The sequence below is a fragment of the Leiobunum rupestre genome, chromosome 10 (assembly GCF_980474605.1).
Source record: "Leiobunum rupestre chromosome 10, qqLeiRupe1.1.hap1, whole genome shotgun sequence".
Classification (NCBI taxonomy): domain Eukaryota; kingdom Metazoa; phylum Arthropoda; class Arachnida; order Opiliones; family Sclerosomatidae; genus Leiobunum; species Leiobunum rupestre.
This window is the reverse complement of record NC_143393.1, coordinates 26,919,218-26,937,480: the sequence shown is the minus strand read 5'-3', so window position 1 is coordinate 26,937,480 and position 18,263 is coordinate 26,919,218. Positions and strand designations below refer to the sequence as shown.

Genomic DNA, 18,263 nt, shown 5'->3' with positions numbered 1-18,263 from the left:
CAAACACAAGGAGAACGCAGCTAGCCTTTAAACACGCTAACGCGGTGTTGTGTACAAATTTCATTAGACGAGCCTTTACGCTAACGTTTTACGGAAAGGGGCAAGACAATTTCCGAATTTTCCCCTTCCGACAACAGCAGGCGCAAAAGCGTCTAACCAATGAAAAATGTACACACGAAAATGCACGGCTTTTGACGGGTTGCGTTCTTGTTGTATGGGGTGCTGTGTTTGTTGCTCCTAGGTAGCAGGCCCTCCTGAAGAATACTACTATTAAAACTAATTGACCAACAAACCGTTAGAGCTAATTGTAAATACAAATCGGCAGTGAAATAGTCCTTATAAAGCATTTTAATAATATCATAAGTAGCATAATACCTCTAACTTCTAAGTATGGCACTTGTAGCCTTGCAGCTCTATAACCCCGATGTTTTACTGTCTTTTTGATTTGAATTTTTCTATTGGTCATCCAAAAGGAGTCAGAGTTCAGCCATAGTTCGGCTAAATACGCATTAAGCCTAAAAATGGTTGTATTCAAAATCATGCGCCAAATTCCAGGAATATCACGTTAACGCAAGTTGGGTTAGATTAGTTCATGGCGCCGCTACCTGGGGGCGCTATTTGGAAAAAAATGGGCGTCACTGTGAAGAAAGGATGTATATAGTCAAAAAATCCTAATGCCATACTTAGAGGTATTATGTTACTTATGCTATTATTGCATAATTTGTTTTTGTAAAAAATTACTAATAACAACGAAGAATGTATTTTCACTTATAAAGGAGACGACCCGAGGGGTTTTCACTGATTTTGTTTAAATTCTGGGGATAGGTAGACCTTTATACTTCTTGAAATTTCCCAAAAGGAAAATATTCGATAGGCTATAGTTTGCCATGGCAACAAAAAATGTTTTTGATAACATAAAACCTATTTTTCCCTATAGAAATTAACATGGAGAAATCGCAGATTTTAATGGTCCCCCCTTTGAAAAAATTTAAATACTAAAAAAATAAAATAATATTAAAAAAATTGTACATTGGATATTTTCACGTTAATTTGGGTAAATGCGTGTACATTTAGGGGAAATTAAGCAAATTTGGTAAATACAAGTAAATTTGGGTTATATTATTTAGAAACTTGGCCAATTTAATGGAATTTACCTAAATTTAGCCACTTTACTAAATAAAATATTTTAAAACTCCATGAAGTATCAGTCTTTTATAAAATGTTTAATAATTGCAAAATAACCCTGGATCAGAATTTTAAAATTAATAACTTTACTTGAGTTTACCCAAATTTATCCAATTTAATGGCATTTACCAACTTTACTTCCATAACCAAAATTTAGTAAATTTTACTTGTATTTACATAATTTACACATTTTACTAATATTTACCGAAATGTACATACTATTTATCATGTTAATATCCATAGGGTAAAGAAGATTTTAAGTAATCAAAAACATTTTTGGTTGCCATTCCAAAACTAAAGCCCGTCGAAACTTTTCCTTTTGGGAAATTTCAAGTTACATAAAGGTCTACTTATCCACCGAATTTAAACCACATCGGTGAAAATCACCTCGGGTCGTCTCCTTGTGAGTTACGTAGCAAGCCCATCTGTTGCTTGGACTAAACCATCTCGGTCCAAAGCTAATACAAGTACGAAACAATGAAACGACTCTACTTACTCGTATTCATGCAGGATGAGTAGAGCTTCTTGACCTTAAGAATGGCCTCACTGTCATTGGGTTTTATCGGTTTCTCCAACAGTTCTGCGGCGAAAGAACAGACACGCTCAAATTAAAATTCAATTAAAGGGTTCGTTCGCTTATATCACTAAATAAATACGGGACTTTCCAAGGCTAATTGGCCTTTTCGAAGTACGCCTGAGACGATACGAAGTGACACCACCACAGTCACCCCCTCCACTCGGCACCCTAATTAATTTATATTCGCTTCGCCTCCTCTTTCGAGGTAAAGTTGCCGAGAAACTCCGGGCATACGATTCAAAGGGGTCAACGAGACCGTTCCGTTTGATACCTCTCGCCTAGACGCTTCCCCATCGATGTAATTAGATTCAAAATGAAACGCGGAACAAATTTCGGTAGAAAAGTTCGCTCTCGAAAATTATGGGCAAAACTAATTGCTTTTATCGCTCGATTGATTGGCTTTAAACTATTTCCAACTATCGGCTTTCATTTGGCCGTTTTATATTGATATAAAATAAAATGCAAAATTTCCCCGTCAATTTAAAGGATTTAGGCGTATGTCAATGATAAACCTATTGGAAATTTGGTTGCTCTAGCCACACCAGAAATTTTATAATAATAATCAGCTAGGCTAAAGTCATTATTTTATTTGGCCGGGTTACAACGCGTAGGTGGGTGGTGGCAAGCCCTTCAAGCCACGCGAGCCAACAGCTCCCTACACTATTTATTACCGTTAACCCCAACTAGTTTTTATGGAAGTGGAAACCGAAGATCTCGAGGGAAAACCCCTTAAACCGGTGGGAAGAGACTTGCAAACTCAACGCAAAGAATATAAAGCCCCAGGAATGGAAGGATTGATATTATTGGCCGCGTGTTTTGGCTGAGCCAGAAACTTCCGGCAAAGGAAATCAGAGTAACCGGAAACGGTTACCGCAACCTGGTCTCTCTTTAAAATTCCTGGGGCTTTATATTCTTTGCTCAAAACGGAAGGAGTTGTACCGAGTTTTCACCCAGTGCCACAAGGTAGGATCGAACCCGGCTCCTCTTGCTGCGAGGCGAAAGTGCTAACCACTCCGCCACTCCAACTTATCTCCGAAAACCTTATAATTAGAATAGTGAAAATATTTTTATAAGTTGTTGACCTAAATTGCTTTATCTTAAGTGTGAATTTAAATTAAATTCAATAGGTGAAAATTACCTATCTTGCAAAGACTCACTTCCCTTACGTCAAGTAACGTCATAACGTCGTCTGTTTCGTCGTCTGTCCAAAGCTTAAGAGACTGAACAAACGACGATATGACGTAGGGGAAGTTGGTCTTCACAATTGCAATTTTCACCTTCGGTTTTCGTTATCGATATAATTAAATTAATGCGACACACCATAAGTGTATAATATTGTTACATAAGTGTGACACTTCCTATTCTTCAGATACAAAAGTTTTACTGAGAGCTATTCACATGACAGACTGAATTACTTCTCAGGTAGCCTTTGACAGCGCCTCGCTAGGGGGAGATTTTCGTTTGTTGATGACGTCATTTCGTTACTAGCTCTCAGTAAAATATTCCACAAAGTGACAAACTTACGAAACAGTATTATAGACTTATGAACACACGGATTAAAATGAAAAAATTAGGGAGCTGTTGGTTCGGGGGGCCGGAGGGCTTACCACCACCTTCCTACGCGTTGTAACCCAGCCACCGGTAATTGGCTTCGCAAGTATTGAGAATTAAATAAACACGAAATATCAAGTGTATCATCGAGTCGTTAGCGTGTATCTTTGAGAGATGAAATATTTGCCAATTCAGGCCAGAACGCGAAGCGAAAAGCTGGAATATTTTGTAGGACGGATCTCGAGAGAGCGCACGCAAATCCGGGAACTGATAGAAAACGTGCAGCTCGTAACCACATTTTCGTCAAACTTTTAGAAAAGGATAGAATGCCACCATTCGCCTAACGGTACAGTCCAACGCGTGAAATCGGTACAGTCTATATAACCGTCTTCTATCGCCGAGTATCGGATCAGGTCGGAAAATGAGAACGTAAGTTCCCTTTCCTTCCGACAGGGTTCGCTAACATATTTCACGGAAGTTTCCGTTACAAATAGCGAATCGTTTCCGCCCCACCGAAACCCTTTCCGCAATATATACTTTTACTAGGATAATATTAAATTTTATCTAGCAACAGGCCTTCAACTTCAACGGTGGTTTGATTTTTGCCATGAATAATAGTTGTAACTCAAAAATTCGTGGCTCGTTTTACGCCCCCCTCCTCCCCCTCTCTGCTAAAAATTGCAAACTAACGTTTTTTCGACGAGATATCGTAAAGAAATAGGATATTTTTTTTCGTTAAATATGTTTCTTTGGGCGATTACCGAAAGAGTTAGGCGGTGCACGGAAGTTGACGTGATATATATTGGGTAAAAAAAAGAAACGTTGTTAACGCCATCTCCCTTTATTGTCGAATCGGTACGTTATCTTATTTTAATAAGAATTTTTGGGGAATTTATGGTACATTGCATTTTTTTCCCTGCCTATCTTTTTAAGGCTTACCTTGCGGACTTTTTGTTATTAAGATAACAACAATATTACAATTATTTTTATTTGTTTTTTAGAGAAATACCAAGATGATTATAATTAATACGGTGTATGCTTTTGAATTAATAAATTAGCATTATTAATATATAAATAGCGAGGGAAATTTGCCCCTATTAGACAACTTCTCCCGGAAGCGGCCAATTGGTTGGTGATTACATTTGTTTATATCTTTACAATAGACCGATACATATTTGACAAAGGATAAGCTTCTTTCACAAGAGTTAACACCATTAGAGGTAGGTTTTTAAATACGCGAAGTCTTACCAGATGGCGTTAACAGTCTCAAACGTAGACATTTTTGATAAGCTAAAATATATCGAAAAATATTTATTTGTCGAGTGAATTTTTTCCGAATTTTTTCTTAGTTGAATTTTGCATAGTTGTGCCTGTTTTCCCCCATTTTCCTACGATGAGATAAAAGAGCGCCAGAGAGCTTCAAAGTGTGGCCTACTAGCCCCTGGAAGTAGGCTGCAACAAGCGCCAAAACAAGCAGCAGGGAAATGCGAACATTAAGGTTTGGGTTCGGGTAAAAAAGGACTTTGTAAACAAATCAAGGTAACCAGCGTAAAAACGTAAACTAAAACAGTATTTAAAGTCGTGATGGACCGCGATTTATCATCACTTTCAAACTGCAATAACTGGTGGAAGAACTGGTGGAAGAACTGGTGGAAGAACTGGTGGAAGAACTGGTGGAAGAACTGGTGGAAGAACTGGTGGAAGAACTGGTGGAAGAACTGGTGGAAGAACTGGTGGAAGAACTGGTGGAAGAACTGGTGGAAGAACTGGTGGAAGAACTGGTGGAAGAACTGGTGGAAGAACTGGTGGAAGAACTGGTGGAAGAACTGGTGGAAGAACTGGTGGAAGAACTGGTGGAAGAACTGGTGGAAGAACTGGTGGAAGAACTGGTGGAAGAACTGGTGGAAGAACTGGTGGAAGAACTGGTGGAAGAACTGGTGGAAGAACTGGTGGAAGAACTGGTGGAAGAACTGGTGGAAGAACTGGTGGAAGAACTGGTGGAAGAACTGGTGGAAGAACTGGTGGAAGAACTGGTGGAAGAACTGGTGGAAGAACTGGTGGAAGAACTGGTGGAAGAACTGGTGGAAGAACTGGTGGAAGAACTGGTGGAAGAACTGGTGGAAGAACTGGTGGAAGAACTGGTGGAAGAACTGGTGGATATTCATTTCGTGTATGGACTAGCGGATGGCAATGCTTTGGCTGCTCAACGTCTCTAGCAGGAAAGGGACCCGAACCGGCGTATCCCCGTCTCACGGACTTGTTGCCGACTACTTCCAGGGGCTAGTAGGCCACATTTTGAAGCTCTCTGATGGCGCTTTAACTCATCGTAGAAAAATGGGAAAAACCGGCATACTTCTCAACTCACCCACTACAACTCCTTAACATTTTTGCATAACCTCTTGAAACACCCTGTATAGGTTAATACCCAAGGCACCACCCTAGAGCCAAGTCATCTAGCGACTTTTATTGCCTTTAATTCAGGTGGCGTGGTTACGCGCGAGGCTGGAATTCGGATCTAGGATACGAGGTATATATTCGCTGAAAACTATTCGTGAGTTCTGAACCGTTAAGAGAACGGCCTAGGACTGAGCTGTGACGTCACGAAAAAGTTCTGGATAGTTCAGAACTTTTGTACGAATAGTTGTCATTCAAATTAGAATCGTACGATTTGACGTACGCAGCCCGATGTGCAGACGAATTTTAGAGATTTCAACCTTGAGTTCCGGCCAGTACTTGGTCTTGAGCAGGTACCATTTAGAACGGTTCCGAACGGTTCAACAAGAGGTTCTTGTCTGCGAATAGTTTGCATTTGGGTAGTTCTAGAATTTTTTTTTGCCGAATAGTGCGCATGGGGACTGGTTGAACGGTTCAGAACTCACGAATAGTTTTCAGCTTTTATCTTTTGTTTAATTCAATAGCTCTTTCTATAAAATAATATATACGCGCGCTTCCTAATATTTCCGTGTAGATGGTCTCGTGCGTTTTCGCGCGAGCTCAACAAAAATAAGCGCGCTCTCTAACTTTAACTGCACGATGAATCTAACGTTATCACGTGACCTCTCGAATTTTATATAAAGAGCATGCTATTGAAAAGATGAGTGTTGAAACCATAGATATATGAAACGTATATAAAGGTCTAGATAAAATATTTCAAAGGGAGTTAATACGGAGGTGACAGCTAGCAGAAACGCGTAATTTGTGCAGGCTATCCTTATAAGACGCTATCTATCGGTAAGAAAGCTCGTGCTATCGTCGCGAGAGCCATTGTCTCCTGTTTAAAAATTATACTAAAAGTCACCAACAGATGGTGTCTAAAGACTACGGCCTGCGGAAAGGTCAAGCACTTAGTACTAAAATGCTAAGAGAGCTCGCGCTCTTGGTCACGTGCCTTCCTCGGTGTCTGCTAAGTGTCAATTCCGTATTTTATGTTAGGCTTAGACGCCCCGAAATTTATCTAGACCTTTATATACATTTCTTATATCTATGGTTGAAACTTTACGAAATTTATATTGCCTCTCTGGAAATATTATTAATATTTGGTTCAACTTTTATATTAGTTATTATTTAATTTTAATATTTATGTTAAATTATTGAGATGATATAACAAGTATTCATAAATTCCACAGGCTCTATTAGATATTTTGGGCTAACTTCCCTCTCCAAAATACAGCACCCTATACGAAGTGCAAACTTCGTAATTCCTTATAATTAAAAGCTAACTCTTTTAATTACCCACCGGAGGGTGATATGTCAGGGATTTTGAGACTAAAACATTCATTAACCTCAACCCGTCTCTATCTCTCTCCGTGTCCAAATCACCTTCTCTTCGGACTAATGGCCAAGAGTACAATGGCTTTCAGTTCCTATAAATTGCCCCAAAGGCGCCGCGGCAACACCGGAAGCCCGTGGAATTGTCACTTCCGGTTAGTTTAGCTTCCGTACATTTTGACAAGAGCGTTTTGAATCCGGCGGGTTTAAATCAAGCCCCTTTATCGGACTTAATCTTCGAGGTGACGAGATTTGACTGCGTTCCTTGAAAATAGGTGGCCGCTAGCTTCTTATTTGTTTGTCGAAAATTATCCCAGATGGCGCCATTATGACAGTTTTCAACAAATTTTGGGCTTTCTCGCGGGCTTAATTCGCTAAGCATTGTGTTAATGCGAGTCTAGTTAATTAAATTTCAATTTGGAACATTCATTACCTGGCGCTTCTTAGTTGATTAAAAGTTATTAATTGACTCAGGAAAACGTTTATTTGTTTCGAGAACTTAGGACTTTGAAGGATGTTATATTTAGTTCCAAATATCTTCAATTGTATTGGGGCGATAACTAACATAATACACGAAGGTATGAATTTTCGATAAGCCTTGGACAACTCAGTGCTTAGCCAAATAATGATTTATAAAGTCATTGGTTTCACAAATTAAGCGGGTTAAGCTGCCCCTTCAAAACGTGAACTATAGAACTTGTAGATTGTACAGTATAAAGGTACACGTATTATCATTTAAAATAAGCGGTGGCAGAATAGTCAGTGTCTTACGTAAGAAATAAAATATAAGACATGGTGGGTATATATTTTATTTACAATATTTAAAATATTTGCGCAAATATTTTAACTATTGTAAATAAAATATGTACCAACCATGAAGTATCAGTCGTGTGTTATAATTTATTTCTTATATATCTTAACCATGGTCTTACGTTTATTACGTTACTTATGGTCAAACCATACGTAACATAATTACTCATAAGTGTGCCTCTGTTTAAAAATTCTGTATTAAAAATTTTAATGAGACCTTGTTTCACAGCCACCAAAGAAAAAACGAACTAACTAACTGGTTTTAACTTCCTTCCCTCCCCGCCCAAACTAGTTTTGATGACGATTAAACCGACATCGACTGGGAAGTGACGTCAATTACGTCATATCCTTGCAACAAGGTCTCATTGAGATAAAGTTCTTTCGGGCACACTTATGAGTAATTATTTTATAAATGGTCAAACCTATATTTCGAAATTCCCGTGCTACACTCAAGAATTCGTTTTATTTGCATCCTTTAAAGTGCTATAGAAACACCATTAGATCTACGATAACGCCATCTACGAAAGAAAAACGCTCGTATTTCTCGTAAACTCGATCATTTTTCGGCCGCGAACACCCGCTAAACGACAGCCTCAAACGACATGAAAGAATTTGCTGATAGATGGCGTTTTTTGAATGAAAATAGCAGCGAGCAAAGCGACTGAAACATTACGTAAAAAATCCTACAAAGAAATGGGCAAAATATATATACTCAGAATATGGCAGAAGAAAAAATAGCGACTTAGGTAGAGCGTCGAAAAAAGGGTTACTTTATCCCTTGGCCGTCCCCCCAAAACGCATCACGCTCTTTGTCCAAGAAAAGTTCGCTAGGGGGACGAATAAATCCGTCTTGCTTTTCTCCTCCGCTCAATGAGGGAGATGGTAGGTAGCAGTGAGTCGGTCGGCCGACGCTCCAGTACTACGCGCAAGAATACATCTATCGAGGGAATTTAAAATTGTCCGCACGTTTTATACCGTGAGACTTTAAAACGATTTCGAGCAACGGAAGGTGAATAGAAGCACCGCGATAGAATCTATCGAATAAGGATAGGCTAGAGAAAAATGTAAAAACCAAAAAATAGTTCCATAGATTTATCGAAAGATATATAGTTCTAGAGTACATAAAAAGATTAGCAACTAATCTCATTGGAGATTTTCCATCTTAACGTCCATTTCGAGTTTTAAAGAAAAAGCATCGTGGTTTTTTAAATAATCGATACGTTTCCGAATAGAACTTACCGCGAAGTAAAATGGAAACGCAAATTCAAATGCATTAGTAATATCATAAGCCTATCATAAGGTCCCCATAAGTAAAGGTCTAGCATTGTCCATGCGAGAAGAAAATTAACGTACGACAATAAGGCAGTAGCGACATCTTCTTTTTCAATTGTCTACATCTAAAATATTCACTTACTTGGCAGAGCAGCCACGCTCGGGTTGATAAATGCGACACAAAACGCGTCTAAATCTCACCTTCAGAAACACAACTATTATTTCTAATAGCCAGTTTTAGGTTCTGATGAATAATTTTGCAAAGATTAGTGTTAATTTTAAGTTCTAAAGTGATAAAATTGCGAAATAGCCTTGGCTACGGTGCTAAGGGCTCGCGGAGTTCTAAGTTTAAAAACGTTCGAGCACGGCTTGTGCGCATTCTTAATGCATTTCGCGAAATTTATTTCAGAAATGCGTAGTTGAGGACGTAACCACTAGGAGGTGCAGATTTTGAATACCTACCTCTAAATAACGGGTATGTGATTTGTCAAAAATTTGGCCTAGATCTTTGCATATGGGGACCTTATGATAGGCTTATGGTAATTTAATAAACGTAAGTATAAGAATATTTAATTTCATTTAGCGATTCTATAATGCATCCCTATTTTGCCAAAGTAAACGTTATTTTCACGTTGCCTACGTTATTATAAAGGCCCGGGCAAGGTGGGCGTTTAATTCTTAAAATATGGGAGATTAAACTTCCCAAAAGGAGCAAAAAAATCGTCAATTAGCATGTTCAGTTTATATAGACTTATAGAGCCACGTAGCGGCCAAAGCAAGAAGCTCGTAGCAGATGTAAATACAGTAGTTTATGAGCTTATCGAGTTTCCCGATACGTGGCTCTATGTCAAGTGAAAAGGCTAATTAAATTTGTTTTAATGCAATAGTTTGCAAGGCCATATTTTTAGTGGGTCTGAATTCTTGACGGGGTCCAAATACGAGCGAAACTAGTGGCCAAAATTTGCAAACTAAAATGCCAGGAATAAATTGAAGAAATTTCTCGTGCACGGGCCTTTATAATAACGTAGGTGAAGATTGAAAGTACCTTTTCATTTTATATTCAGACACATAGCGGCCAACACGAAAAGCTCGTAAACTTGTGGGTTTGGTGGTTTTTCGTTTGCTTTGCAGCTTATGAACTTCTCACGTTGGCCACATGTCACTTACGAAAATAGTAATGGCGAGGGAGACTTAACTGTTTAGCGTGACGTAGATATCGTCCTGCATAGTCTGAATGAGTGACCGGTGGTAGTGGTCATCCGGAACCGTATTCTTCTCGATGTAATTACCGCAAGCAAACTGGTAGAAGTCCTGACAAGGGCTCATCGTTGTGTCCAATTTCGATAACAAAGAAGCGGCTAACAAAACAAACACGAAAATCAGATTATTAACGCGATAAATAATCATTTTACTGGATCTAAAACAAATAACAACAACAACAGGGAAAATATATATTCAATTCGCAGTAGCGTAGCCAGGATTTTGTTTCGGGGGGGGGGGGGGGGCACACCATTGAAAAAAAGTAAAAAAATAAAAATATTTGTACGTACGACCATACGTTTCGGGGGGGGGCATGTGCCCCCTGGCTACGCCACTGAAATTCGCAATCGAAAGCTATCAGTACGCCCTCTTTTGGTTGCCGTCCAAAACTATATAGGTAGTGTATTAGCAGACCGTATTAGATTTAGCAGCCTGTAACGTAAGGACGTTTTATGGTACGCAATTTTCGGCAAAGCGCGCGTCATAATGCATTTTTCTTTACGCGCGTCAAAACGTTTGTACATGTGAAAGTTAGCGATATGCGCTTCAATAAAACATCGTCAAGTAAATCGCTAAGAAGTCATATTTCCGAGAACCAGGATATGCAAGTTACTGCTTATACAGTGCTTGTTGAAATAATGGAAACAGTTTCCATTATTTCAACAAGCACTATAGGCTTCGTGCGTAGTTTAAATTTTGGTCATAAGTATCGCCGCCTACCAACCGAGTTTTAAAGTAAATATATGAAAGCTGTCTGCTCGTTCAAAATTATCTCCGCATAACAGCGAAAGTTCAACCGGAAAACCTATAAATTCAAAAGGTGTCTACTACTTATTCACATATTTAGTTTACGGATATTAAGGCAGAGGGCGCTATATTTCCTAAGCTCGAAGCCTATATAAACAGTAACACGCGGCTCCTGGTTTCCCGGAAATATTACTTCTTGGCAATTTCCTTGAAGAGGTTTTATTGAAGGGTCTGCAGAAATCAGATCATAGACGCTACCCCGACTCGATACCCGGAAGTTACAAACAGCGCCAAGTTCGTAAGTGTGAATTACGTAATCAAGTCGATAGTTCTTTTAGGTATCAACTAGGTTTATAGGGCCTGCTACGAGAGTAGACGTGGCTGTTGAAGGCAGGTATGAAATCAAATAGCAACCCAACAACCAATTGACGAACGAAATATGAGAGAGAAGACTTCTCTGAATAGACGGAAAATGCAACCAGCAGCCATAGAGATACCCTGGAAATACAAGAGAGACAAATCCTAACATACGCGACAGAGGGGCGAGGAAGAGGAAGTGAGAATGGTTCCGGAAGAATGGACGGATTCGAGGGGTGCGCCAAAGGAGAGAAAAGATTATTTCGCGTCCCTTTCGGGTTGACTTAATTCGGAGGAAATTGCGTCCTTTTATACCCATTCTGACGCTCATTGGCAAGTAATGGTCGTCACCGAGACGAAGCTTAACGGGCAGTTCTATCGAAGACGAGCCAAGGCCCGAGCCCCACTTGACACTATAACCTAACGCGGGGATAATTGGACCATACGGAACGGCTGTTCCGCTAGGGAGAGAGCGCGAGAAAAGAGACTTACCGGCAGCGATGCATTCCTTGGTGATACAGAGAGTGTCTTTGGCCGACGCTTCCTTCAGCCTGGCTGCAACCGGGAAATAGAGAGGACAAAAATAAGACGCAAAAATCATCCGCGGACAAAGAGCGCGAGAGGACGCAAAAACGGAGAAGGAAATAGGATAGAAAATTGGCGCCACACGAGATAAAATTGCTTCTCTAGTGTATTAGAGAAGGCGTTCGTACGCCAGACTTCACGTTTGGAAGCGACATACAACGGGACTTCTATCAAAGCTTAATGGAATGTCGGACAACTAACATTTGACTTTCATTGTCGGATTAACGAGCGGCGTCAGGTGGACAGCTATGATCCATACTTTTCTATTGGGAATCGAGTTTCTAAGCATTACTGTTATACAGGGTGTTTCAAAAGGTGATGCAAAAATATTAAGGAGTTGTAGGGGGTGAGTTGAGAAGTATGCCTGTTTTTTTCCCCATTTTCCTACGATGAGTTAAAAGAGCGCCAGAGAGCTTCAAAGTGTGGCCTACTAGCTCCTGGAACTAGGCTGCAACAAGCGCAAAACCAAGCAGCAGGGACTTTAAATACTGTTTAAGTTTACTTTTTTACGCTGGTTACCTCGATTTATTTACAGTCCTTTTTTTACCTATCGCACCTTAATGTTCGCATTTCCCTGCTGCTTGGTTTTGCGCTTGTTGCAGTCTACTTCCAGGGGCTAGTAGGCCACATTTTGAAGCTCTCTGGCGCTCTTATAACTCATCGTAGGAAAATGGGGAAAAAAAACAGGCATACTTCTCAACTAACCGCCTACAACTCCTTAAAATATTTGCATAACCTTTTGAAACAACCTGTAGATATAAATTATTAAGAACCTTGAAAACTTGGTTCAAGGTCAATTTTTAAATTGGGTTTTTATTGGGAATAAGATAATATAATCCTTTTAATCGAGTATTTTGCCAGCCCTGTTTAGTAGGAACACACAATCTCATAAGTTACGGGGATAACCTGTTGACATCGGGAAGCAAACCAATATCACGGGCATATTGCGTCCAAAACAAACCAAAGGATCCTTCCCAATGAAGGATCAAATCCAGATCCCTTACCTTTGATTAAACATGCCCTCGGTAACCCAACAATACCGGCCCAGGGGGAAAAAGACCAAAAAAAGTAATTGAAAAACGTTAAAAACAAAGAGAGAAAAACGCGCCGAAAACCCTGGTTTTTCTGAGAACGCAAAACGAGCCAGACACTCCGTTAATTATCTTTTAAATCGCTCCTTTCGCGTCCGATAGATGTCGGGGATAGAGGTGGGAGTGAGAAAGCAATCAAAGCAAATGGCGAAGCTTTAGCCGCGATAACTGTATAGTTCGACGCCGCCAAACAAAAGGAACGGGATTAGGACACGGGGAAAAAAGGAGTGCGTGATGAGAGACGCGTGGGATGGAGGAGGGCGCGACATCCCCGGGAAATCGCGGTCGCCGTGGCAACGGGAGGCCCCGGAGTTTCGGGGATCATCCGCGACTTTCGGGAGCACGTGCGCCGCCGGATCCGCCTTCGACTGCTTTCAAATGAATCCCTATCATAGTTTCGCTTTTTGGGGTGGCTTTAAAATAAAGCCCCGGGATCATTAAAGACTAATTAAGCGAAATATTAATAAGTGTCACCCCCTCCCCTCCCCCTGTATTCGTTTTCAATGGAGAGGTGCCGACAAAGTCGGATCGGAGAAAGCTCGGTAATTGGGTCATCAATTTAAATTTTCTAAATCCCTAACAACAATGCTCGACTGATAATTATTGCGTATACTAATTAGCGGTTAATTAAAGTTGGATTACGAAAATTTGGGAAGTTTTGTAAGTTTCGCTTTATTATGCTAAAATTTCCTAGTTGTTAATAACGTGTTGTTTTACCTCAAGCGTATAAATTAAAATTAAACTTAATTAATTTTATCCAAGGTCGAAACCAGCCATTAAGACTATTACAATATTACTTTTTACGTCGACGTGTTTTGGTGAAAACTATGTTCAGAGAATTGTTTGAAATTCAGGTCGACGCAAAAAAATAGGCCTACTATAAATTTTTTTGCGTCAATGTTTTGGTGCTAGTGAAAACCATCCTTAACTCCTCCCCTTTTCCGTCACGTGACCTCCGAAAATTCGGCCTCCATCGGGCGCTGTCATTGTCCTATCACGGCCGACTTTGATGACACGCTGTTGCGTGAACAGCGCGTCATCAAAGTTGGCCGTGGTCTTATCTATAATTGGTTACCATGGTAACTGGAGCTAATTCTTTCGGAGTTCTAACAGGAAGTGGGTAAACCATAAGTGTATAATTTTGTTACATAAGTGTGACACTTCCTATTCTCCATATGCAAAAGTTTTACTGAGCGCTATCTGGAGACAGACTGCATAACGGTCATCGTCGCCGTTTTCCGTTCGATTGCTCGCAAGGGGGAGATTTTCTTCTTGTGATGACGTCACTCCGTTACTAGCTCTCAGTAAAATACTCCCCAAAGTGACAAACTTATGGAACAATATTATAGACTTATGGTAAACGCTATTGACTACGTCAGGCAGTTATTTCGAATCTAGGGTACGAGATCTATGTTATCTTCGGTTCGTCCAATGTTATTATGCGTATGTTTTTGTCGTCTGCTATTATGATTCCTAAGAAATTAGGCTTAGCGTGTCAAAATTATTATTATTATAGTGTATCCCTTTATTGGTCAAGAGTTTAATGTTTTTAAAGTTAGCTCATACATAAGTAACATAATAACAATAAGTATGACAATTAACGAGATTTACAAGCAAACTGATTTTTATGGTTAATGCGTAATCAAGACTTTTTCTCAGCACAGAGCCCTATAGTGTCTAAAATATGCGAGACTTCCGCTAAGCCAAAATATCTGGTTTCCGATAGATAGGCGGAATATTAGGCTAAAATTATGAAAATTAAAAATGTTTTTCTCGTTTCCACGAGCTCATGTTTTTTATCACGCGTGACAGTATTTGTTGAGTTGGAGAGTTAGGCTTAGTAAATGAACTTAACACGATCGATGGCGCCAACATGATTTGATTATTGGAAAACTACACCTTAACATTTTTCAAAACTATCTGCTTATAGAAACAGATGGCGCCAACACGATTTGATAAAGTTGAAAATTAAGCCTAATTCTCCTACTCAAATAATACGTGTCCCGCGAATCCCAGATTTGTTTGCATCTCTATTTATTCTACCTCTTGGGCTTAAATTTTTATCAAAACGTAGTCATCCAAAACGGTAAGTCGCGAGTCCAAGTCACAGCTTGAAGAGAGTATCAGGAAAAAGGTTCGGTTAGAAAATTAGCATTAAAGCAATAGGAAGTGTCATACTTATTGTTATTATGTTACTTATGCTCATATCATATCGAAGACAGTACATAGTTAGTTTAAAAGTGCATAAGATTGTATTAATTTTGCTATCCGAAAGTCATTTCCTTGAGTTCTATTTCTGATGTTGTATGTAATATTTGGCGGGAGAATAGTTTGGCGGATCTTGTACGAATGGAGTAAAATTATTTTGGCATACATTTGTCTAACAGTAAATACTTTGAAATCTCTATAAAATATTAAACGTGACACTAGATAATTATTACGTTTTAAAAATATACGAATTATTTTTTTCTATGTGTTGTAAGTCATTTTCGTCTTATGTTTTCGAATCTAAAAGTTAAACTAAACGTCTAGACTAGTTTAAACTGATTAACATTGTAACACTATTAATGTTTTGTAGTATGTTTACTGATATTTGACATTTTATATCGATAAAAAGTTAAAAACCTTAAAAACCTTTAAAAAGACATTTGTGTTTCAATTTTTTATTTTTCCGATTTCCCGAAAATTTTCCGCATTTTATTTTTCCGGAAAATTAACAACACAATTTTTTCCAATCTTTCTTAGCCAATAATGCTAAATAATTAATAATAATTAATTAATTAATTAAAATTTATTAAACAATTACGTAGTACATCATTTTTAACTATGATATTTCGTAATACATAAAACCTGGGTCAGATTTACGTTTATACCTAGGTATTTTATTTTGCATACTCTTTTAAGTTCTAAACAATTACTTTTCCAATTTACACATTTATTAACATCATGTATAATCAAGATAAATTTTCTCTTGGTATAATTAAATCTAGGTTGATTATTTGGTGACCTCTGGAGGAAAAACATATGTAATTCGTTTTTTCTACGTTAAACAACATTTAACATATTATATATCATAGAGAGGCTGATTTTTGTCATGGTAGTATAATTTGAAGTAAAATAACTTGATTACGGAATACTCATGAGTTTTAAAACACATTTAATATTTAATAAGGTGATAACGTCACAACGTGATAAGGCGTCACCTCGCGTTTCAACAAAAATGATAAGGCAGGGTAAATGTAGAGAGAGGAGCGTTACAATAAGTAGGGGAGTAATATTAAAATACACGTTACAACATTAAGGTGGGGAAGTAATAATTATTTAATAACCGTTACAGTAAGAGTAAATTAGGTCTGAGAAACGACAGGCTTAGCTGGATTGGGAATATTCCATATAGGTGACAATTGTCCGTCAGTATCTAGATTTAAAGTGCCGAATTTAGAAATTAGAATTTTTTCCACTATTTTTCGTTTAAATGTATGTTTTTCTTTATATGGGATTTTTTTGTTATTAAAATTAATGATATGACCGGAATTTAAGGTATGGTCGGCTAAACTATAATTTTGGTCTCGATTTTTTGTTTAATTTTTAATTTTATTCTTAAATATTAAATGTGTTTTAAAACTCATTGAGTATTCCGTAATCAAGTTATTTTACTTCATATTATATACCATATTTAATTCTATTTCGGATTATTCAAATACTGTATCCCTATCCCCTGTAATTCCTTCAAAGAGAGAGGTAGTGTCATTGGCGAATGAAGTTAATTTACCATTTATACTAATATTTCAAAGTTCATTAATGTAGATAAGGAATTATGTGGGGTGTATAACTGTACCTTGCAGTATACCAAAAGTTATTAGAGAGTATCAGCAAACCTATTTCTATTCGTTTACGCGAACGTCTGCATCGTTCAGGAGATTGTTGAGTTTAACGTTAATAGTTAGTGTAGGGAGCTGTTGACTCGCGTGGCATGAAGGGCTAGCCACCACCCTCCTACGCATTGTAACCCACATGAATTAAAGGCAGTAAAAGTCGCTGGATGAATTAGGCATAAGGCGGGTATTAGCCTAGCTGATTATTATTATTAGCTTAGACGTTCACGTAAACTCCGAGAAATGGGTTTGCTGAAACTCTCTATTAGTTCCTCCTCAACATTCTAGTGTTAAACCCGAGGTTAAACCTCTGACTCCTGCTCTTTCAAGTTTCTGCAATAATATAGAAATCTTTCCTTAAATTTCTGTCTAAAAGAAATATTAGATATAAACTGGACGACGCGTGAAATATTTCAATAGCTTAATTTCATTAGTTGAATTTCAAATAAATCCCAACAGAAAATATTTGCCCACAAAAAGTGTACCAACGTGTGCTGTTCACACGTAATAATAATCAGCTAGGCTAATACCCAAGGCACCACCCTAGGCCTAAGTCATCGAGCGACTTTTAAAGCCTTTTAATGCAGGTGGCCGGGTTACAATGCGTACTTCTTAATTGCTTGCCAATTAGTTGAACAAATTATTGGACAAACTAAATGTTGTTTCAAAATTGTATAGTCCGAACTCTTCCTTATAGTAGCCCCAGCCCAAAACTTTCCTACATTATCCCAGCGGATCAAAATTCTGTAGAGCAGTTTAGTATCTACACTCGTGGATTTATATTTATCCCTAAGATGAACTTTTTTTCTAGAGCGTGGTCGAAAACATAACGAGCGTTGTGATTGGCCATCTATCACATCCCAAGTGTGATGGCCTGACATCGAATATCCGAGATGAGCCCTGGCTGACAAGAATAATCCGTCCCTTGGCCCCTTCCTGGTGTACAGGGATCAGCGTCCGATACCCACCCCTCCCTCGCTTCTCTATCTTCCGATCGTCCCGTGTCTCCCTCTAGCGCCAAAAAAATAACCACGCCAGGCCCATTTGTCAGTTTAGTTTTATATTTATTCTCCCCCTTTTTTTGGTGTAGTACAGTGTCGCCAACGTTCGGTGAAAAGTAGAAATAACGTATTGCAGTGAAGGGAGATTGTGATTGTAGTAGTGTTATAAGTCGGAAAATGTTCC

The 18,263-nt window shown here is 38.7% G+C and overlaps 1 protein-coding gene across 1 annotated transcript in view; it reads right to left on the bottom strand.

Moving 5' to 3' along the window:
* The window catches only part of LOC149925270 (neprilysin-1-like), a 66,875-nt gene that overhangs the window by 18,177 nt on the left and 30,435 nt on the right, over positions 1-18,263 (bottom strand). Inside the window, exons 3-5 of the mRNA XM_090160914.1 lie at positions 12,020-12,082; positions 10,360-10,521; positions 1,682-1,765 (exon numbers count right to left, since the gene is read on the bottom strand). Of these exons, the coding sequence (XP_090017040.1) occupies positions 1,682-1,765; positions 10,360-10,521; positions 12,020-12,082 (309 nt within the window). The remainder of the gene's footprint in view (positions 1-1,681; positions 1,766-10,359; positions 10,522-12,019; positions 12,083-18,263) is intronic.